The 23,404-nt window shown below is 33.6% G+C and overlaps 1 protein-coding gene and 1 non-coding gene across 4 annotated transcripts in view; both read left to right on the top strand.

Moving 5' to 3' along the window:
• The window catches only part of GRID2 (glutamate ionotropic receptor delta type subunit 2), a 1,388,195-nt gene that overhangs the window by 238,953 nt on the left and 1,125,838 nt on the right, over positions 1-23,404 (top strand). For all 3 annotated transcript variants that reach the window (XM_067736951.1, XM_067736950.1, XM_067736949.1), the window contains exon 2: positions 17,942-18,097. In XM_067736951.1, the coding sequence (XP_067593052.1) occupies positions 17,942-18,097 (156 nt within the window). The remainder of the gene's footprint in view (positions 1-17,941; positions 18,098-23,404) is intronic.
• LOC137224183 (U6 spliceosomal RNA) lies at positions 13,273-13,379 on the top strand. Its single transcript, XR_010943278.1, has one exon. It is a non-coding gene; the product is annotated as a U6 spliceosomal RNA (small nuclear RNA).

The raw sequence follows: 23,404 nt of genomic DNA, 5'->3' as shown, positions 1-23,404 counted from the left end.
TCTGACATAGGAACATGTGTTGTGTGTTCTAGGGACATTAAGGAGGTTGGGGTAACTGGATGTTAATGAGCAAGAGGCTGAATACTAGGGTCTGAGATCTGAAATTTAACAAAGTATCCAATTACAGAGGCCTCTATAACCCCCTGGAAGGATTTTTTGACTATTCTACAGATCTGTTGATATGCCTACCATTCCTGGCTGCCTCTGACATTCCAGCTACCTTTTACAACCACTTTTGGTCTCCCCCAGGTTTTCTCAGAGTTTTTATGTTGGTTCCTTCGATATGGCTCCCTTTACCTTCTGAAGTTTCCATTTATTTGATTTGGTGGAGGGAAGCCTTTACTAGTTTGTCATCTTGTCAGAACCTTGAAGCATAAAATTGTTTTGAAATACAATTTGAGAAGCAAATATTTCAGACTTTGAGGGGCTGTTAAACTTACCTATACTATCTCTTTATAATATGTAATTTCTGACATTTTCCAGCCTCTGTAAATAATACCTAACTGCAAGAGGAAGCACATTACATTTTTGGACAATTTAATAAGAAGAAAAAGTTTTCTTATATTAAAATTAGACACCTTTAAAAAAAGTGTATTCAGTACATCTATAAACTCACATAGATTAAATATACATGTTATAGAATTATGACCAAAAGAGACATTAAAAATTACCACTTCTAATTCTTCAGGTTTTCAACCTTTGATAAGTAACTTATTGATCATATAAATGTGACTTGTTTAAGAGGTTAGGTGCCATCTCAGACTGACAAGACATCAGGTGTTCCTCACTAATTCTAAGGGAACCTTGGCTAGAGGAACTTCTTCAGAATGTTAAGCAGCACCAAGGAAGATATGGCTGAAAATGAGACAAAGTAGAAGTGGAAACATAAAAATTCAAGGTTTTTTAGCTGTAAGTGGAGACCTTAGAGAAAACAATTGTAGAGCAGATCTCAATGAAAGCTGAGTCCATTAATAGATGATAATCACTCTCCAGAAGTGTTGGATCTTTAACTTTTCTTTTATAGCCCTTTTTGGGAAAACTGAGTTTACAATATCAGCATTAAATAGCCTTAGGAAACATCAATAGGATTAAAGGAATTAAAAATAAAAATTCAGACTGAATGAAACAGTCTGTGGTTCATTATGTCCTCCTTTTGTAGAGGATATAGGGCAATAACATAGGTGTAAGCCTCAACAAAGTGTATCCTTTTATACCAGTGGTTCTTAAACTTTAGCATGCATTAGAGTCACCAGGAGAGTTTGTTAAAAAACAGATTGCTAGTCCCCACTCCAGTTCATAGATGACAGTGATGCTGCTTTTCTAGGGGCCAGTCTTTGAGAACCAGGATTCTCATAGGTAAGTATTCTTAGGGTCATATATTACCTAGGTGATTACTCTTAGGATAATATATTTTGGGAGGTTAGAAAAATGTCTTCACATAGGGATCCAGGATTTTTGCAGCTTTTGGATTCATTATCCTAGAGGGTCTCTGTGCATACAGACATCAGGAGACAAAGACCATGCTAACACTTGGTTCTTAACCAATGTCTTGTACTGGAAACGGCATATATCCCACGTCTCCTCACATTCTTTTGACCAAACGTAACTATAAAAGAATCTAGAAAATGGCAATGGAATTTCAGCTCCTAACACCAGAGATTCTGATTCAGTATATCTGGAGAGGAAGGTTTGATCTTTAAAAGCTCTATCACTGATTGAGTTATTCGCTAAGTTTCAGAATTCTGGTTCCACCACTATGGTTCAACAAAGAAATATTGAGGGTCTATTATATGAAAGACACTGTGCCAGCTAGTGGGGACTATTAACTTTGATGGAAAGTTAAACATTAGCCCTGTTTTGGGAGGGCTTCCAGCTTAATGAGAGAGAGAGAGAAACACAGGACCCTTATGCCAGGTTAATTCTCTAGATGTGTATTGAAACTCTGTCTCAACTTCCTTACTTCCTGTTCACTTTTTAACCCATTTTAATTTGGCTTCCACTCCCACTAGTTCCATTGAAGTAGGTTTTATTAAAATAATGAACAATGTCCATGTTATCAAACACAGGACAAGTATATTTATCTGTCCTCAATTTTCTGAGTAGCATTTCATATATTTGGCCATTCCTAATTATTTGAAAAACTTTTCCTTTTTGCTGCTTTTAATGCTTTTCTTAGTTGATATTTCCCCTGGATCAATCGTTGTACCTTCTAATCCATCCTGGATTACTTTTCTTCTTCTAATTAAGACTGGATTGCCTCTGGGATCTGTTTGGGTCTCTCTTTTCTCCATTTATGATATTTCCTTATATGATCATGTCCAGTCTTAGGTCTTTAATCCCCAAAGATATGTTGATGACTTTCAAATGTATGTGTCCTACTCAGACCTCTTTCTCTTAAGCTTCATTTCCACATATGCATTTGCCAACCTAACATCTCCACTCAATTTTAATAGACATCTGAAACGGAACATATACAGCTGCTTTTTTTTTTTCTTCAAAAGAGGAATACTACATACCATGTCATTGAGTGAAACTGTTTGAAGAGATAAATTAAGGACAGTTTGAAGACATTCATTGTTGTCTCTTCTTTGAGCACATCTTATTCTGAAAACAGAATATTTTTGGCTCAGGAATGGACTAAACTTTTAACACAGATACAGTTTATTAGTATAAGAACTATAGATTTTGGAACCCAGAAGCTCTAGATTCAAGTTCTGGCTCATTTATTTCTAGCTATGTGATTGGTAATTCACCTAACTCTTCTGATTGTCAGTCTCTTCACCTATAAAATGAGGATGAAGGGAGCTACCTAATAGGAATTTCAACGTTTAGAAATATTGTTGCTCTTTTCTTACAAATAGAACTAACAGTGGCAAGCATACACAACTTTGGCCATTTTTGTAAGATTTACTGTAAGATTATCTAGCAAGTGATTACTGAAAATAGGACTTGAAAGTTGAATTTTCATAAGTTTTTGACTTACAGATAGTCAATGACTGTGATACAGATCTTGGTAGCTGAAAGAAATTGGGTATATTTTGCAACCATTACATCTAATAAATACCTAAAAATATTGCCATCCTTGTAAGGAAACTCATATCTCATTCGCTGCTGTCTAGTCTACAGTTATAATAGAACCATTGTTTTCTCACTGTTTTTAAGCTATTTTATAGGGCAACCCCCTAGCATTATCTTTATGCAGCTCCCTAACATTAGTTGCTTATTCAGTATATGAAATAGCATAAAATAGGACATGTCGGAAAATTTTTTTCAGTAGATTTCTGTAAAATCTTTGGTTTTGCTAGTTAAAAGTGCTTATGTAATAAAGAAGATAAAATTTTTACAGGTGGGTTCAGAGATAATGAAACCATGAGGTGTGAAATTTATATTAACAGAGTACCTTTTTGCTACCTGAAATATGCCACAGGGTGCATTCATTTTCTTTAGAAATGAAGACCATATTTTATAGTTCTGAAGTGCTTAATTTCAAATGACTTACCTAGTTAAGTTGACTCAGATTGGTAAAATGATTTTTTTTTAATGTAGAAGCAGAGTGAATTGTTGTCTTAAGCATAAAATTAGAATTTTTACTGTGTAGAAAATGGGCTTAACTAAGTTATTTGTGTGCAAAGTATGTTTGAATATTTGAAGAACATGCATAGCATTCACGTTATATATATATTTTTCATACAGGTATTTCTTTCACCTGTGATTTTAATTATAGTACCATATATCAGTTCTCACTTTTTTAAAATGGTAATTGAAGGTAGTAATAAAAGAATCTAGTGAATTGTTACAGGAGGAAAAAAAGTTGAATCTGTTCCATTTCTAAAAATATCTGCAAGTCTTTTCAGTGAATGTACTTTTCAAGAAGCTACCTTCTTATCTTTTTCTTTTTAATGTGCATCATTTCAGTTTGGGAAGAGTTTGAATTGCTCTGCTGTGTTAAAAAGTCTCTTTTCATAAACCAGTTATTTCTGTTCTTGTCATACCATTTAAGTTTGTAATAATAGGATATTGCTTCAATTAAATGTGTGATATGGGGAAACAGACTAAAACACAGGATATAAAGCTGTGGATAACTTCACAGAGTCAATATAAAAATAGTTAAAAATTAAAGAATTAAACTGTCATTTTCTAATTTTTTAATATAATGGTAACATACAGATAACAGACTTTACCATCTCTCCCATTATTAAGTATACAATTTGATAATGTTAAATATATTCATAATGTTGTGCTACCATCACCACCATCCATTTTCAAAACCCTTTTCATCTTGTAAAATGGAAACTCTGTACCCATTAAACAGTCACTCCCTATTCCCCTCTCCTTCCAGCCTCAGGACACAACCATTCTCCTTTCTGTCTCTATGATTTTGACTACTTTAAGTACTTTGTATGAGTGGATTCATATAGTTTTTGTCTTATTATGACTGGCTTATTTCATTTAGCATAATGTCTTCAAGGTTCATTCATGTTGTGGTGTATATCAGCTTTTTCTTCCTTCTTAAGAATAAAAAATATTCCATTGTATGTATTTACTACACTTTGCTTATCCATTCATCCATCATTGAACACTTAGGTTGCTTGCATACATTAGCTATTGAGAGTAGTGCTGCTATGAGAATGGGTGTACAAATGTCTCCAAGACCCTTCTTTCAGTTTGGGGAGTATATACACAGATGGAATTGCTGGTTCACATGATAATTCTATGTTTAATTTTTTGAGAGCTGCCATGATGTTTTTCAAAGCAGATGTACCATTTTACATTCCCACCAAGGGTACTCAAGGGTTCCAATTTCTCTACATCTTGCCAACACTTGTTATTTTATGTTTGTTTTTTTTAGTAGCCATCTTAATGAGTATGAGGTGTTACCTCATTGTTTGATCTTCATTTTCCTAGTGGTTAGTAATGTTAAGGGTCTTTTCATGTACTTATTGACCACTTGTATATCTTCTTTGAAGAAGTGTCTGTTCAAGTTCTTTGCCCACTTTTGAATCCAGTTGTTCTTTTGTTGAGTTTTAGGAGTTCCCCATATATCTGGATATTAATCTCACATCAGAAACATGATTTGCAAATATTTTCTCCTGAAGTGAATCTCTTGTAGACAGTATATACTTGGAATCATGTTTTTTTATAGCTATTCTGCCAAACTCTGTCTTTTTTTTTTTTCTTTTTGCGGTATGCGGGCCTCTCACTTTTGTGGCCTCTCCCATTGCGGAGCACAGGCTCCGGACACGCAGGCTCAGCGGTCATGGCTCACGGGCCCAGCCATTACGTGGCATGTGGGATCTTCCCGGACTGGGGCATGAACCCGTGTACCCTGCATCGGCAGGCGGACTCTCAACCACTGCGCCACCAGGGAAGCCCCAAACTCTGTCTTTTGATTAGAGAGTTTATTTCATTTATACTTAATTACTGATAAAAAGGGAATTTTGTCATTTTGCTATTTGTTTTCCATATGTCTTATACCTTCATTATCTCTCATTTCCTGGATTACTGTTTTCTCTTTTGCTTAATTGGTTTTTTGGAGTGAAACATTTAAATTCCTTTCTCATTTCCATTTGTATATATTCTGTAACTATTTCCTTTGTAGTAATCATGGAGATTACATTTAACATTCTAAAGTTATAACATTCTAATTTGAGTTTATACCAATTTAACTTCAATAACATACAAAAACTCTGTTCCTTACACCTTCATCCTCAGTCCATTCAGTTGCTGATGACACAAAATTATATCCATATACATTGTGTGCCCCAAAATATAAACTAATGATTATTTAAATGTATTAGTCTCTTAAATTATGTGGAAAATAAAATGTGCAATTACAAACCAAAGTTACAATCAATAATACTAGCTTTTAGATTAATGATTGTCTTTTAAATAAAATATCAGTGTCTTAAATCATGTAGAAAAAAATGAAGTTACCATCATTATAATAAAACTGACTTTTATAATTGCCTAAGTATTTACCTTTACTGACATCTTTATTTCTTCATGTGGCTTCAAGTTACTAACTAGTGTCCTTTTATTCCAACCTGCAGGACTCCCTTTAGCATTTCTTGCAGAGCAGGCCTAATGATAATGAATAACCTCAACTTTTATTTATCTGGTCATATGTTAATTTCTCCCTTAATTTCACCCACTGCCTTCTGGCCTCCAAAATCTCTGAGAAATTTGCTGGTAATCGTATTGAGGATCCCTTGTATATGACAAGTGCCTTTTCTCTTGCAGCCTTGAAGATTCTCTCTTTGACTTTAGACAGTTTGATTATGATGTGTCTCAGTGTGGGTTTCTTTAAGTTCATCTTACTTGAATGTTCATATACCAATCTTCTTGGGTATTTATATTCAGGTCTTTCATCAAGTTTGGGAAACTTTCTGACATTATTTCTTCAAATATTCTTTCTGATCCTTTCTTTCTCTCTTCTCCTGAGATACTCACAGGCCTTTAAACTTTGTTCACTTTTCTTCAATCTTTTTTCTATCTGTTCTTCAGACTTAATAATTTCCATTGTCCTATCTTCAAGTTCACTGATTCTTTATTTTGTGTGCTCTTTGAATCTGTCTGGTAAATTTTTCGTTTCCATTATGTACTTCTCAGTTCCAGAATTTCTTTGTGGTTTCTCTTTAGGTTTTATTATACTTTCATTGTTATTTCCATTTTGTTCATCCATTGTTTTCTTGACTTTCTCCACACCTTTTTCCAGTTTTTTGAATGTCTTTCAAGCAGCTGTTTAAAATCTTTGACTAAATGTCTTGCCACCTCTTTTAAAGGATAGTTTCTGTTGATTTTTTTTTTCTTTTAGATGGGCCATACTTTCCTGTTTCTTGTATGCCATGTAATTCTTTTATTGAAAACTGGACATTTAAATATAATGATATGATAATTCTGGGAGTTAAATTCAGATTCTTCCCTTTACTACCAGTTTGCTCCATTTTTTTTCTTGTTTTTGTTTTTATTTATTATTATCATTTTTATTGTTGTAGGCTGTCTCTGTGGCAGGGATCAACCTGCACTGTGAACCTAAGGTCTTTTCAGCTCTTTTCTGAGCCTGCATTTTTCTCTAGGCAATGACTTTTCATTTCCCTGTGTATGTAGTGCTTTTGAATGCCCTTGTCGGTAATGTCTGGCTCCCAAAAAGAGAAAAATGAATTGGAGTGGGGGAATAAAAGACTGCTGGCCCTCTTTTTAACCCCTCTGGCAGACACTTCAGCCAGAGAGGGAGGGGCTTGCAAAAGTGGAGGGAGGTGCAACAACAATGACTGCCAATATAAAATAAAAAATTTTAAAAAAATTGAAAAATAAAAAAATATCTAAGTTTGACTGGACAAAAAAATGGCTGCTAGCCTCTTTTTGTACACCTCTAATATCAGAAGCAGCAATCAGTCATCAGAGCACAGATCCCTGAAATTTGGAGGACAGGGTCCATTTTGCCCACAAGCTGTATGCTAGGGGCTCCTGAAATGGCTTACAGCTGCCAGCTACATAACTGAGGGGTGGAGGATGGGTGGCTGGTACTGTGGTAAGGCCTGACATTGACTGAAATTAACTGCAGTTCACACTCTAAGTCTTCCTCTGGAAGTTGCAATCCTTCAATATATTCTAGAGTTCCAAAATAGTTTTGTGAGATAGAATCTAACCCTACAGTTGTTGTCTAGGTAGGGAAACAGATTCCTGATGCTTACTACTTCATCATCTGCCCAGAATTTCTGTAAATAGTGCCATTTTCATTAAGAAAAATACAGATTATTGATCTTTCAGTATCTAGTATTCTTTAAAAAGTACAAATAATTCTTATTAGAAGAACTGATTTGGACTTTCTATTCCCCAAAGACCAAATTTATATAAAAATATGTGTAAGCTACTCAGAGAAGATCTATGTTACAGCATAAAATGATTGTTTTAAAGATTAGCCTCTATTATGCTCCACATGGAGAAGTCAGATTATCTGTCCCTTAAGCAATGTTCATTTTCTTTTCTCCCACAGACTTTTGGAAAACATACAGCAAAGTCAGATGTTTAAGTGGCAGTACTATCAGTTTAAATGTGCTTTGGGTTTCTGGGTAACTTTACAAGAATTCCAAATGAAATGTGAATTCAAATGTCATTGGAGAGTTAGCGTGAGAAAAAGGACTTGTGCTACAATGAAGAATCCCTTCATGAGTTTGACTTAGCTCACATTGTGATGGCATGTCACATTCCAACATAAATGCCTCCCCTGAAATGGTAGAGATAGTCATTGAAAATTTATCTACTTGGTCTATGATTTGCCCTTCTCATTTTAAGTCACTCTATTATAATATATTGAGGGAAATTGAGGATTTAAAGGTACCTGCAATATAAAAATATTTCTTATATTACAATATGCTTTCAAGTGTTAACGTAGAGTCATTTAAATGATCTGTGTGGAGTTTTATCTCCTTCCAGTTATATCTTTCTATACTAATCATAAATAATTCTGTCTGTGATCTCAGCAATATCCTCTTTGAACTTGATTATCTATATTTAAAACAAAATGATGCTTGTCTGTAAAGTAGATAATTATGGTGGGTGAATTGGGAGTTAATAGTATAATGTACTTTGACCTCTGAGAACAAAATGCTAAGTAAGCAGTAGACACTGGGAGATAATGAACCCGTTAGTTTCTATATCTGGTCACAGTTTTAATGTTACAGACCTAGGTAAATTAGTAAAGGTCTTTAATATATAAAGTCAATGACTCTGGCATTGTTGTTCTGTTAGGATCACTAGTCACTAAAATAGAAAAAATTCTAAGGTCTTAAAAAAATGAAAGGCTGGATAGAGATTTGTTCTGAACCCTGAATTTAAGACTATATCAAAGTGCGTATGTTATTGGAACTCAATTAGTAGTATTCTAAAGTTAATGCAAAAATTGTCATTTAACATGTTTAGAAAATTTACTTCAACTTGGTTCGTTGTATGTGGTAGATAATTATCCCAAAAGCAGATTTAAATTTTGGGAAAAAATGTGTAAATTCTTGAGTTAAACTACTCTTTAAATGGTATAGTTTAATTTATTGGGATTAATATTCTATCTACAAAAAACATGCAAAAATATTATTGAAAAACTTTTGTAAACTGGGCCTAGTTAATAAACATTTCTCAAACAAAAAGATTAAAACCTATTTGAGAGTTTTAATATACACATAAAATTTTGATAATAATAAAAATATCACTTGGTAATATAGAAATTTATTATAATAAATATATTGTCATATATTAATCTTATAGATATCTTAGGGAGTTTGCCTTGAAAGTGAGAGCTGTGAATTTTGCCACAGTCATTACTAGCTTTAAGCCTTGGGAAAGTTACTTGCCCTGAGCCTCATTTCCATCAAAGGGTTTTCATCAATACTAAATGATATATTGCCAGTAAACTACTTATTACAGTGCTTATTACTAATAAATGTTAATTACTTTCATTATTATTTCAATTATTATAAACTTGAAAGTAACACAACATATTATCTATAATTCAGAATAATATTTGCTAATTGCCATGACTTTGGTGTATATCCAGCACAACCTTTCAACAATTAGAGTTATTATTTTGATTTACTTCCTTAGTCAGAGTGCTCATGAAGGGTTAGATAAGGTGAACTGAGCAAAGTATACCTCTGATTGAAAGGAAAAATAGAGTTCTAAAAACCCTATTTCCTGTCTACGAAGAAATTAATGTAGAACATATTCAGAAAATTTCTATTGAATGAGAAAAGACTGCTGGAAATACTTGTTATACAGAATTAATTCATGGAGGATATCTCAATGTAATTAATATTATCTAGGCAGATTATATATATATATTCACACACACACTCACACATGCATAAACACACACACATATATGCGATACCTTCATTTTAATAATATCCCCACTGAAATAGTAGCTAGTCTGTATGCTCAGATGAAGATGCCAAATGATATAGAAAATGCTGAGTTCATTTGGTCACAATTCTGCTAAATTTTCCTGCTGTCTAGTAGTATTGAACTTGTTCAACCTTTTTTCTTCTTGTGAAGGGTGAAATAAAGGAGAAATCTGATTTTTATAGTATTTATAATGTCTTTATTACTCGTCCTCCTTTTGAATTATTTGCACAATTTCCACTGGCATTAGTGGGAATATCATAAGTAGATCCAAAACATTACAGTTCTCTTGATTTGGATACCTGTGCACAGTGAAACTAATGTGTATGCACAGTGCACTGTTAGAATTAAATTTAAAAACCTACTTCTGAATAGTAGCATCTAAAACAGTGAGGATATGTGATGACTTAACAATTCTGAATAGCTCTGCAGGACTGTAATTCTGCTGTGACCAATAAATTGTCTCAAAGCAGAGACTTGTGCCTTTTGAAAAAAATTTAACCTCCAAAGTGAAATTGCTGAAACTTCTAAGGCAAAAGACAATAAATTTTACGTGAAAACTCTTATGTTCAGGTTTTTACTATAATTCTTCAATTTTAAATACTTCATTGGCATATAGTAAATGAATTTGTTATGCTGATTACCAGACTAGTACTCATTATCAAATATATATGTATCTGTTTGTATATATATGCTCTAGTATTACTAGTTATTGAATATATAGCTAATATATTTAGTAGTACTAATTATTGTCACACATATGTATACATGAATGACATAATGGATTATATATGTAATATATATATGCATATACATGGAGTATGTGCTTGAAATGAAAAAAAAAAAAAAAGCATTATATGGAAGAAATAGTTCCAAACTTGAAACCAGAAAACCTAAATTCTTACTCCACCCCTTCTAACTCTTGGCTGTGTAATTTTGGTTAAATTACTTAAAATCTTTTCACTAAAATTTCTGAAAAATGAGAAAGGTTTTGTATACCATCCTTAAAATTTCAGCTATGAGTTATGAAATACACAATTGCTCTTTCTGTTATCATCTTATGAAGGCATCTTAATTCTGCTATGGTCTGATGCAAGATGTAATGGATTTCAGCTGTCCTGTCAGCAAATCACTTGTGAGGAAACAAAATGGCTGGCTTCGATGATTATCTCTGTGTTGAGGGAAGGTTGACAGGGTGGATGAATGGATGGATGCATAAACGCGTAGGAGAAAGAGGAAAAAAGAGAAGAGGAAAAAATGCACAGAGAGAGAGACCAAGAGAATCAACTCTGTTGCTTCAAAGAAAATTAAAGATTCAATGCATGTAGTACCTTTGAAAAGTTTATTCTTTTTAAAACTACGTATCATAGAGAATTTATATATATTAGGCAAAATTAAATAAGTAAAGAGTTTGAACTCTGAGAATAAAAAAGACTAGTTACTTTGATTTTATTTGCAGCTCTGAAATCTGATCATATGTTTTTGGGTAATTGTTTCATATGTGTCTTTTTAGATGATAAGGTTTTAAGCAGAAATTGATTTTGCAAGGGTAATGTTCATGTGTTGATCCTTTCTTGTTTTCAATTTTTAGAATTATTTATTTTAAAAGATATTTGGTATGTTAGTTATATAAAATGAGATATGCAGACCTTCGAGTAATTTTGTCAACTCTGTATGTGGAAAAGTTCTTTTTATAGAAGTGCTGGATCTGGTGGACCCCGACTAGGTCCTTCCCTTGCCTTGTGTTGCTTGTGCCAATCGAATGAGACCAGGTTTGGCAAAGAAGAGCAGAAACTTTATGCCTTGATCAAGGAATGGGGAAGGGAAGTGGGAAACTTTTAAGGGTTAAGAGATGGGTGTGCCATCAGAACCCAGGGAAAGTGGCAATAAGTTCCAGAAAAAGCCAAAACATGCATAGTCCTGTGGGCTCTTTTGTGCAGGACATTAATTGTGCTAGCAAAGTGCAAGTCCTCCCTTTCAGAGGAGATCCTAGCATGGTAATGAAGCAAAGGCAACTTTCAGACGTTTTGGGTCTCATCTGTACAGGTGCTGCCCTGGTGGTCAGGCTGGAACCAGTTCAGGGCAGTGGACTGTCACCATCTTGGACCTTTCTGCTCAAGCTGATTCTGTGGTCTGGCTTACGTGGCTTCTGCCTTAGTTTTTGTTAAGCAAGCACAGCTGTGGGCATAGACTAACAGACTGTGGTATGGAAAGAAAGAAAGTAGGTTAACCTCTGTACAGGTATGGGTCTCTTTCCGGTGACCCTTCAAGATGTGTATCCAAATCTTTCTCAATATTTTTAGAGGAAAATTCTGAGCTAGGTGAAGACATTTTCTTTCTTTCACTACCTTCCCAGCTAAACAATGTTTCCTCTACTTTCCTCTTATCTTATGTATAAGATAAAGATGAATTTAAATATTCAAACTAAAACTATAAGTATATGATTAATACTTTGCTGAATAATTTGGGAGTCATGATAATACCTGTGATAATAAATTCACATACAGGTACATTTGCAATTCTTCTTTTGTTCTAATTTAGAATTAGTTGTAACTTACATTTTTATTCCTATATTTGAATTTAGGTATCCTGTTTTACAAGATCATGCCTAACTAATATAAGGAAAGTTTAAACTATTCCTGTTTCTTGAGTATCTAATATATTCAGGCTCTGTTATAGACACTAACAAAGATAGTTTCTATGGCCCAGGAAATTATATTTTGCTAAGGAGACAAGGCATATATCCATGGTGGAGACAACACCATGAATAAAGACATGAAGGTATAAAAGCTTAAAATGTTTTTGAGAGTTATGGATGTGGTCAGGTTAGTAACTTCTTTATTTTTTTAAAATTTATTTTTTGGCTGCATACGGTCTTCGTTGCTGTGCACAGGCTTTCTCTAGTTGCGGCGAGCGGGGGCTACACTTCGTTGCAGTGCACGGGCTTCTTATTGCGGTGGCTTCTCTTGTCATGGAGCACAGGCTCTAGGTGTGTGGGCTCAGTAGTTGTGGCTTGCGGGCTCTAGAGTGTAGGCTCAGTAGTTGTGGCGCACGGGCTTAGTTGTTCTGCAGCACGTGGTATCTTCCCGGACCAGGGATCGAACCCATGTCCCCTGCATTGGCAGGTGGATTCTTAATCACTGCACCACCAGGGAAGTCCCAGGTTAGTAACTTCCTACAAATGTTTGTTTTCAACAGGCATATTTGCAAATGCAAATTTTTAGAAAATGATTTTATTAACCTGTATGTATGACCCTTTACAATAGTTTAAAAATTAAGACTTCAGCATTTTTAATACCACTATAAACTATAATTAATTCCTTTCTAAGACATAAGTAGACAAGGATGATATATTTTGTATTTAAAAACTTGTATGTAGTGCTCGCTTCAGCAGCACATATACTAAAATTGGAACGATACAGAGAAGATTAGCGTGGCCCCTGCGCAAGGATGACACGCAAATTCGTGAAGTGTTCCATATTTTTCAACAAACATGTGAAAGAATGCTCAACATCATTAATCATTAGAGAAATGCAAATCAAAACTACAATGAGCTGTCATCTCACACTGGTCAGAATGGCCATCATCAAAAAATCTACAAACAATAAATGCTGGAGAGGGTGTGGAGAAAAGGGAACCCTCTTGCACTGTTGGTGGGAATATAAATTGATACAGCCACTATGAAGAACAGTATGGAGGTTCCTTAAAAAAGTAAAAATAGAACTACCATACGACCCAGTAATCCCACTACTGGGCATATACCCTGAGAAAACCATAATTCAAAAAGAGTCATGTACCACAATGTTCATTGCAGCTCTATTTACAAGAGCCAGGACATGAAAGGAACCTAAGTGTCCATCAACAGATGAATGGATAAAGAAGATGTGGCACATATATACAAGGGAGTATTACTCAGCCATAAAAAGAAACGAAATTGAGTTATTTGTAGTGAGGTGGATGGACCCAGAATCTGTTATAGAGTGTGAAGTAAGTCAGAAAGAGAAAAACAAATACCGTATGCTAACACATATATATGGAATCAAAAAAAAATGGTCATTAAGAACCTAGGGGCAAGATGGGAATAAAGACACAGACCTACTAGAGAATGGACTTGAGGATATGGGGAGGGGGAAGGGTAAGCTGGGACAAAGTGAGAGAGTGGCATGGACATACATACACTACCAAATGTAAAATAGATAGCTAGTGGGAAGCAGCTGCATAGCACCGGGAGATCAGCTCAGTGCTTTGTGACCACCTAGAGGGGTGGGATAGGGAGGGTGGGAGGGAGGGAGATGCAAGAGGGAAAAGATATGGGGATACATGTATATGTGTAACTGATTCACTTTGTTATAAAGCAGAAACTAAGACACCATTGTAAAGCAATTATACTCCAATAAAGATGTTAAAAAAAAAAAACTTGTATGTAGACTCACCTGAATATGTCACTCTCTTTGTGTCAGGCTAAGTGAAGCCTTTTTTCCCTCCCATGGATGGAGCAGATCATCAGTCCCAAATAGTGGAAATGACTAATTAAAAATTGGTCTAACGGGAATATTTAGGAGGTGTTTGTTCTCTGCCTGTTGCTTGGTTATTCTTCCCTCCAGTTTGGCCAATGCAAAGTGTAAATAGAGTATAATTTGTTGATCAAACACTGTGTGTGTGTGTGTGTGTGTGTGTGAGTGTGTAAGTGGCGGAAGAATTATTTCATCTTGACAGTAAGTTGGACCTGGTTTTCACCTCCAGGTTATAAAATAAAACAGTTAAAATGTGCTAATAAAAATAGCTGGGAAAGAAATAGATGCTGTGTCATCATGTAAGCTATATAGCTATGTATGTTGCATTTGAGAAACTTTAGTTTCAAAAAGTAAATCTAGGATATTTGAAGTTAAATTAGACTGCTAATATGTGTGTGTGTTAATACAAAGGATAAAGAGATGACATTGCAATACTATTGGAGGTGCATGCCGTAAGAAAGAACTGTCTGTCCTGAGATTCTTCATGTGGAACTTACGAGGTTGTTTTCAGAATACTTGTGTTTGATACAAAATGCTTCATTTAACAGTACTTTTGTGGTAAAAAGCCAAATTTAAGATGAGAGTTTATAGCTGAAGGAAAAAGTAAATAAATAAATAAGTGTATTTGAAATGTTGGCTAGGATTTCCTGTTCTTTGGTTATGCTGCTTGTGTGCAGTAAGATGAATCACTTCTTTTGTGTACTTCTTTGCTGTTTGCAGAAAGATGAACTGCTTTTTTTGTGCATTTGCTTTCAGTATGTCTTAATTCAGCACAGAATTGACTAATTTCTTATCATTTTGGCAGGTTTCTGCCATTTATTAAGCCAGGTTTAATGTTTAAAGCAATTTTAAGTGTTCTGTCAGGTAATAGTAAAATGCTTCCATTAAAAATGCATTAGCAGTACTCAGCAGAAGTCAGTAGCATCACCTGCTATAAAAAAAAGTTTGATTAGAAACTTTTCCAAAAGACCCATTTAGAATCCATGACAAGCTGAAACATCTCTGTATAAATATACATCACTTCTTTGAGAATAGACATTTAGATTATCTGGTTTAAAACAAATTGATTACTTTCGCTCCAGTTATAGCACATTTATATCACACTTCCTAAAAAGCTGCTAAAGAAATTTTTATATCCCAGTCTGATAATATTAGATTTCAGTGTAAGGATTAACTTAGATTCTCATAAATATTATCACAAATTAAAATGAGTCTTCATGAATGTGAATTAAAATTATCAAGATAAATCTAAAATTTATTGCCTAAATATTAGTTTATAAAGTATACTTCTAATTCAGAGGTGACAGGATAGGGCAGAAATTAATGTCTATTACATATGTTGATTACATCAATAAAGTATTAATAGTCTGGGTATTAGCTATATAATAGTGTAATTAAGAAATAATTTATTTATCAATTTAAAAAATTTCTTCACCCTTTTCTCATGTTCTTAGCCATGGCAGGTATTCACATACATAGGAAACGTAAAGGAAGGATTTAAAAAGGCTGGTCAAAGTAGTCAGTGAATCCATGCAAACATAGAAGAGCAGTGGTAAGAGAAAGCCAAGCTGACACAGTAAGCCTATTAGACACTCTGCCTTCTCTAGCAAAAAGTAATCATTTCTTGCTTTCCCATGGTGAAGCCACATAGGGTGGAGAGGTCAAAAGGAACTTGCCACAGTTGTCAGAAATGGACATCGATTCATCCTTGCTTTATCATGAACTGACTCTAATAATGCATGTTTAATATCATAATTATCTTTCGCTAGAAGACTTGGGGCTTCAGCTAAAGAATTATTAAATCAACAAAATTGATAGATGTAAAGTGTGTCTGCTTCTGTTTATACATATATGTGTATTTGTGTGTATGTGTAAACATATATATGCATACTTGTGTCTGCACGTATAGTGTGTTTATCTTTTCATATGTGTGTATAATACCCGTATTTATATGTGGAAAAAAGTCATTTTTATATACACATAATTTTATTTCTTCACACACTGTAATGAATATAGTCAAGAAAAATGTGTTATGTGTATATGGATGTGTATGTGGATATGTACATATACAGTTATTCCTTTATCATGTTATTGACCCTGAGGTATATGTCTCTTTTTGTCAACAGGGTCTTCATTAGGTTTATTCAAAAACACAAAGAGTACATTGTCCCAATTAGTTATGATTAAAAAGTAAATAATTAAAAAATGTGTGCTTGCTTAGAACTGGAAGAGTCAGAATGAATGCAAATAAAGTATGCATGGCCAGATAGGAAAGAAACTCCAAATATGCTGTAAAGTCAGAATCCCTGTTAGAACACTTTTATGTCTTTTGGGTGCAATCCTGGAAGGCAGTATCCTATAGTGATGTAAAGCAAGGACGTTGGAGTAAGGAGGCAAAAGCTCTGGCCCTTATTGTGGAACCTTAGGCATATTTCTTGCATGGAATCCTAATTTTTAAAACTGTATGTGTGTGTAGTAGTAGACATATCACATAGTTATTTTAAGGATTAAATTAAATACTGTAATATGAAGAAAATAGTAGAACATGTTAAGCTTTGTTTGGATTATATTACAGTATTCAAAAAAAGAAAACACTAGCATGTATTGAGACATATTTAGTTACCACAATTTACTTACATTTCACAGGCATAGTATCATTTAATACAGTTAATAATCCTTACAGATGGATATTATTTTTACTATTAGATATTACAGATGATGAATGTGGAGTTTAGAATTTGAATACCTTGCTCAAGGTCATATACTTAACAAATGTCAGAGTCAGGGTTTGAAATCAGTTTACTTTTAGAACTGGGATGTTTAATCAATACACTGACAAACACACAGTCAAATAAAAGTTAGCCACAACTCTTATCATCATCATCATCATTATTACATATGAAGGAAAAATGCCATAATTATTCACTAGAATTTATGTTAGTTCTTCAGGAAATATGTCTCCATTACTTCTGCTCAGAGATTTGTATGTCTCTAAATTTTTAATAAATATTATGGAATTTACTATTGTAAAAGATACTGAAACTCTTGTTCAAAAAAAAAAAAGAAAGAAAGGAAAGAAGGAAGGAAATAAAAAGAGGAAAAGTAAATTAAGATCATTGTAGAAATTTGATTCCTATTTATGAATGGACTCTCAGAAAAATTCCTGATTTTTCTCCTATTATTCAGAAAAAAAAATTCTACAAGTTATGAATTCTTAAAGATCTCATGGCATGAGACATTCAGGGTATTTAACCACTTTGTCCTGCAGAGGCTTTTTGTATTTATTATAATGTCTTCCCGATACTCTTCCAGCAAAACACTTTGATGTACTATTCATCATTTCCATTTGGGAGAACTAACTACATTCCTGCTTAGCTCTCACACTGCTTCCAGTACAATGTGTTTCAGTAATGAAGTGCGTGCTTTAATTGAAAGTGTACATTTTTCAGTTCATAAGTCTCTTTGGTGTAATTCCGGAGGGCATGACAGAATATTTATGTTATTGTTTAATGGTGATACTCACTTCTTTCTAGGAGCAATTTTTGATGAATCTGCCAAAAAGGATGATGAGGTGTTTCGCACAGCAGTTGGCGACCTCAACCAGAATGAGGAGATCTTACAGACTGAGAAAATCACATTTTCGGTGACATTTGTTGATGGCAACAACCCTTTTCAAGCAGTTCAAGAAGGTAAGGTCCATCAGCGCTCCACTTTTTATTTTGTTTGTTTCCTTGGTTCAATTCAAATGGCAATGAAATTAAAAATTTAAAATGCCGTTAAACTTGGGCATCATTTTTGCATCTTTGCTGCATTGCTTTTCTTTTAGAGTACTTGGTAAATTTTAATCCTGTATTCCACTTCTGAAAGGGCAGAGTGTGGAAAGTTATTGTTTTAATTGAAATATAATATGAAAATGGTCATAAATATTTGTAATAAAAACTTTACAACATTTTATGACTTCAGTATAAATGAAGCATTCCTTAAAAATACAACTTTCTTTCTGAATTTTTACTTTTGTCTTCTTTGAGATAAGATAAGGTAAGAAAGGAATTTTTGTACTTACTTAAATTTACTTAAAATAAATTTATTTACTTCCTTTGCAAAGGAAGTTTTCCTTCTCAAAAATTTTCCTTTTGAGAAGGAAAACTTTCAGACACTACATACAAATGAAAGATTTTGTGCTGGGATCCTAACATACCGACCTAGGCTATAAATTTTTTACTCTCTACAATGTGCCAAATATTAAAGCACTTTTCTCCATTCTCTCTATATACTTGAGTGAATTAAAAGTTTTCATAGGTACAAAGTCATACAAATACAAATTATTTTTATTATACTGGAAAGATCATTTATATGAACAAAGGTTTTGATTGAAAGATCATACACTAATAAAATTCTAGTTTTGATGCTATTATTCTAATGAAATATTTAGCCTTTTGATTGGCAAAGTAATCATTGTCCATGAAAGTATTTTTTGTTAATCTGTTTTATATTTTATTGTGATAATATTTAGACTAAAGATACTAATAAATTAATTTAGTTAAATGGAACATTTCTTTTATTAAAAACTTAAAGAGGATTTGGCAGAAGAGAATATGGACAAGGTATTAAATGGAGTAAAGTTTGGCAGGAAACTTTTTAAAGAAAAGTATTGAAGGGGTAAGGAAGATAAATGTTTTTAATTTAATGTATCTGCATGATATACAGGTAACCTTTTTTGGAATGTGTTTTTGATCAGTGGCATTGGCTACTATCAAAGCTTATTTATGCTTATTTCTGTCAGTAAGGGAATGGTTAGAATGATTAGTGATCTAATGGATTTTCCTTCTTATTAATTTGATGGAGTGAAAAAATATTATTTTAATAAAATGAACAGAAATGTTTTAAGTAAAAGTTGTTTTTCAATAAAATACGTTGTTCATATTAATATGATGGAATTTTAATTTTAATAAGTAAACATCAATTTAAAAAATCAGATTAATAGAAGCACCCAGTTATTTTCTTACATTTTAAATCAGAATTATCTGGGGAATTTGTAACTTTAAATCATGGTTATGTTGATAAATTTTCTATAGAAATGTTTAAAAGCTGTATAAATTAATGTTAGAATTCATAAAGCAGTCTGCAAAAATAATAAAGTAGAAATTGTGGAAAATACCCAATAATGTAAAAGAATATATACACTAAGAAGTATATATTATTCTTTAAAAGAAGTATCTATGATATTTCTTTCTCAACTATTAGTTTTATTGACTGGAATGAGAGCAGGAAAAAATTAGGACTGACTTACTTTTGTGACTGTCTTCTTATTGACTACATATTAATAATCGTAAATTAACTTTGAAGACGTGCTAAAATATTCATGCTTTTAAAAAATCCACTTTGACTGAAAAAATGTGGATAAAGCAATGGAAAATAAATACAGTGAGCAGAAGGGAATTAGAAAGACTGAATAAATATGCCCCTCACACCTTTTTAGAGACTACAATTTGAAAAACAAAGACAATTTTTAAAGTACCACAGTTAATCTGTTTACATATTGCTTTGTGTAGCCATTCTGCTGCCAACTAAATTCTGGAAACAAAAATATCTCTCAAAAGAACTATTGTGACTTGAAAGAATTTGTGGACTGAAAGAAAATTGAGAGAGTAAATAAGTTTTACGTTTCCAGGGTAGAGACAGCTAGATATTTGTCAAGAAAGAATGAAGAGCTTGACAATTTGCCTGATGGGTTTTGATACTAACAGGATGTTCTGGACCAGTTATTTTGATGGTCTGCTCTGGCTAATGAACCTGAAATAAGTTCTAGGAAACTCTGGAGCTAATTTGTTTCTCCATTCAGTATCAGGAAAGATCTCAGCTAATGTTAGAAGTAAAAATACTTCTTTCTAGAGCTCTTATTGTAATTGATTAGTTTGCAAAAATAAGGGAATATATTCAACTGAAAGAGAACAAAAAAGTATTCCGGAATATTTTCTTAAATGTTTTGAGGAAGTATTTTAGAAGAAAACTTCAACTGAACCATCAAAGATGGCCAACTTTTCTATCATCATATCTTGGCTGCAATACCATTAAAATCTATAATAGAGGTCCTTAAATCAGCTTATTTGTTTTTTACATTGTAAAGATGGACACGAGATTCAGTGATATCATTATTACCAATTGTTTATGCATTGACATTCCTGATGAACATCTAAAAATTCATGGTTTTGAGCATGGTTTTGCTGTGATATATATACTATTTATGTTCGTGGGTTTTAGATGGCATGGATCAGTAGAAAAATACCAATCTAGTTGATCAGCAGCAGTTGCATTGTATAATCCACTCAGTTCATATTCATCCTTGGTTTTCCTCATCTATAAATAGTGAAGAAATTAGAACACAAATGATGTATTTTTAAGGTGAATTTCATCTCTATAGATGAGATGTTACACAGATCTTTAGAACAAATTTCCAGATTTAGATTCTTAAAGGATTATAGAAATTATAATTATTCAGTTTCTCTTTAGAGAAGTCTTCACATTGCTGAAATTGCCTCCTAGTTTTTTCTGTGGCTGACTTCAAAATTGATTAAAGGATATCTGGTAGCTGTCCTTTGTTCTGCTACCTCATCCAACTATTGACAGCAACCCAAAGAACTCATTACTATCACCAAAATCCAGAAAGGGTCTTTTGCAGGTTTAGTTGACCTGGACTAAAGCAGCAGTTGCTAGATTTCTCTCCTTACATCTCTTTTGTAGATTGTTTCCTCTGTGGGACCTATATACTGGATATAATGTAGATACACAAATGGCTGGTGTGAAAGGCACTTCTGTCTCTACTGAAAGCAATAGCAATTGCTTATATTGTTAGCTCTTAACTGAGACCAACACCACTATGGGCCACGAAAGGTGGGGATTTATAAGAAAATAAGGTCAGGGAATGTAAGGAGAATGCATTTGTAAAAATGTTCACATTGGAAGGTGAATGCAGAAATATGACTGCATGTATAATTCTTGCATACATCATATGTATCAGGAGATATGTTAAGCACTGTTGATATTGAATGGCAAAATTCAGTTAAAACATTTTGAAATAATTATTAGGAAAAATACCTAAAAATGAAATGCATAGTGAAAAGAGTGTAAGGACAGATTTATACTGTAGAGTCACAAATGATTCTATTTGAAAGAAAAAGGAGTAACTATCATAATTATTCTCCTTTCTGCTACGTTAAAAACCATTATAAACAATATAGTTATAAAAGCTGCTTTTAATACAAAAAGCAGTCATGATTAAGATTGCTCATCTTCCAAGTTGCAGCCTGGTCCACCTTTAACTTACTCCTTTGTACACCAGGACATGAACATTGATTGCTCCCAAAGAGTCTTGTAAAAATAGACATCTCACTTTAATACAGTGATGATTTCAGTTGGATTTGCCTCATATATCTTACAAAATAAAACTACTGTTAAGTGTAAAACAATAAGACTGCTTTCGTTTATGGTTTCTGAAATCAGTCTCATTTCTTTATTTTTAATATACACGTATCCGTATCATGTGTGTAAAAGGGATAACAGAAGAGTAGCAGAGCCATAAACAGTATAAGGAAATCTAAGTAGGAAAAAGCACTTCTCTGAAACACATCACAATTCATTGTGAATATTTCTGGTGCCATAGGCTAAATCTGAGTTCAAAGAAGATGTAAATGTAAAAGAATGATTTATGTGGCTGCACTATTTGATGCTTTATTCCAGGGCTTAGTCTCATAATTTATATTCCTCTCTGCTTTAATAAGATATTTTTACTGTGATAAAAAAATCTGCTAATTCCAAAATCCTTAGACTGAATTCTGCAACTTTCCTAGCATAGGTTTGCAGTGTGTATACCTCATCAGCCAGTGTTTCCTGGACCACTTTTGATAACTCCAATTTCAGCTTATTTTTTTGAATTGCCTGACAACTGAACTTGAAAATTAGTGGCTCCAGGAACCAAGAAAAAATCTCTGAACATCCTGTAGTTATAATTCTTCTCATTCATTCATTTCTTCATTTTTTCATTCCTTCTTCCCTTTCCACATCAAGGTCAGTGTCGTACTTTGTCTCTAGGCCCAACGCTCTTTATGTAACTGGTGCCTAGCTACACGTGTGAAGGGGTAGAGGAATAGTGTTGCAGCTGACCGGCCATCTTCAGACACTCACAAAGCAGGAGGGATTCTCGATGTACATTTGGTGGCTGTCTGGACCACCTGATTCTCTCCATGAGTCCGGGATGTTTAGGTTGGTCAGTTCCCCAGTGCCAAGTTCTGGATCACTTTTCTCCCTACCACCACTTTCTAAGGACTGGCCTATAAGATTTGGATTCAGAATCTGCTTACTGTGTGATCTTTAGTACTTATCATCAATGTAATATTAAAATATAAAGAATTCTATATCTGTTAGGGACAACTCAGGCATGCATTCTTTTAATTATCTCATACTCTATGCCTTTCCATTAAAGAATTGCCCATCAGGAAGGATTAAAATAATATGTATTTGGAATCTAATTTTGAGGGTACTCAGTGAAATCAGTGTATCCAAATACTTATTAAAAACCTATTACTGTCCCAAGCTTGGGCCAGCTACAATAGGAGATAGCAAGTGAGAGGAAAGAATGTCTGCCTGCAGGAAGCGTAAACATGTACCTGAGGTGGGCTGTGGATTTTTAGAGCATGAAAAGACATTATGTCGTTGCCTTCTACGTATAACTTGCGTTTTTAATTGTGTTAATAGTAGAAAGAAACATGATGTTCTAGATTTTTAAAACATTTCTTTTTCAGAAAAGAGAGGGAATTTCTTTTTTAAAGAAATTCAGTATTTTAAATATAATTTTATTGAAGATACACATTGCAAAGCAAAATTTTATTCTTTTTTCTGTGATTTATTGTTGTACTCCCGTATTGGTAAGCCTTTCCCTTAAGTCATTCAATACCACACTTTTAAAGTAACAGATCTCTATTACTATGAATAGATTGAAA

Source organism: Pseudorca crassidens, chromosome 4 (genome assembly GCF_039906515.1).
Source record: "Pseudorca crassidens isolate mPseCra1 chromosome 4, mPseCra1.hap1, whole genome shotgun sequence".
Taxonomy (NCBI): domain Eukaryota; kingdom Metazoa; phylum Chordata; class Mammalia; order Artiodactyla; family Delphinidae; genus Pseudorca; species Pseudorca crassidens.
The sequence above is the reverse complement of the archived record's forward strand: the minus strand, read 5'-3'. Positions and strand labels throughout refer to the sequence as shown.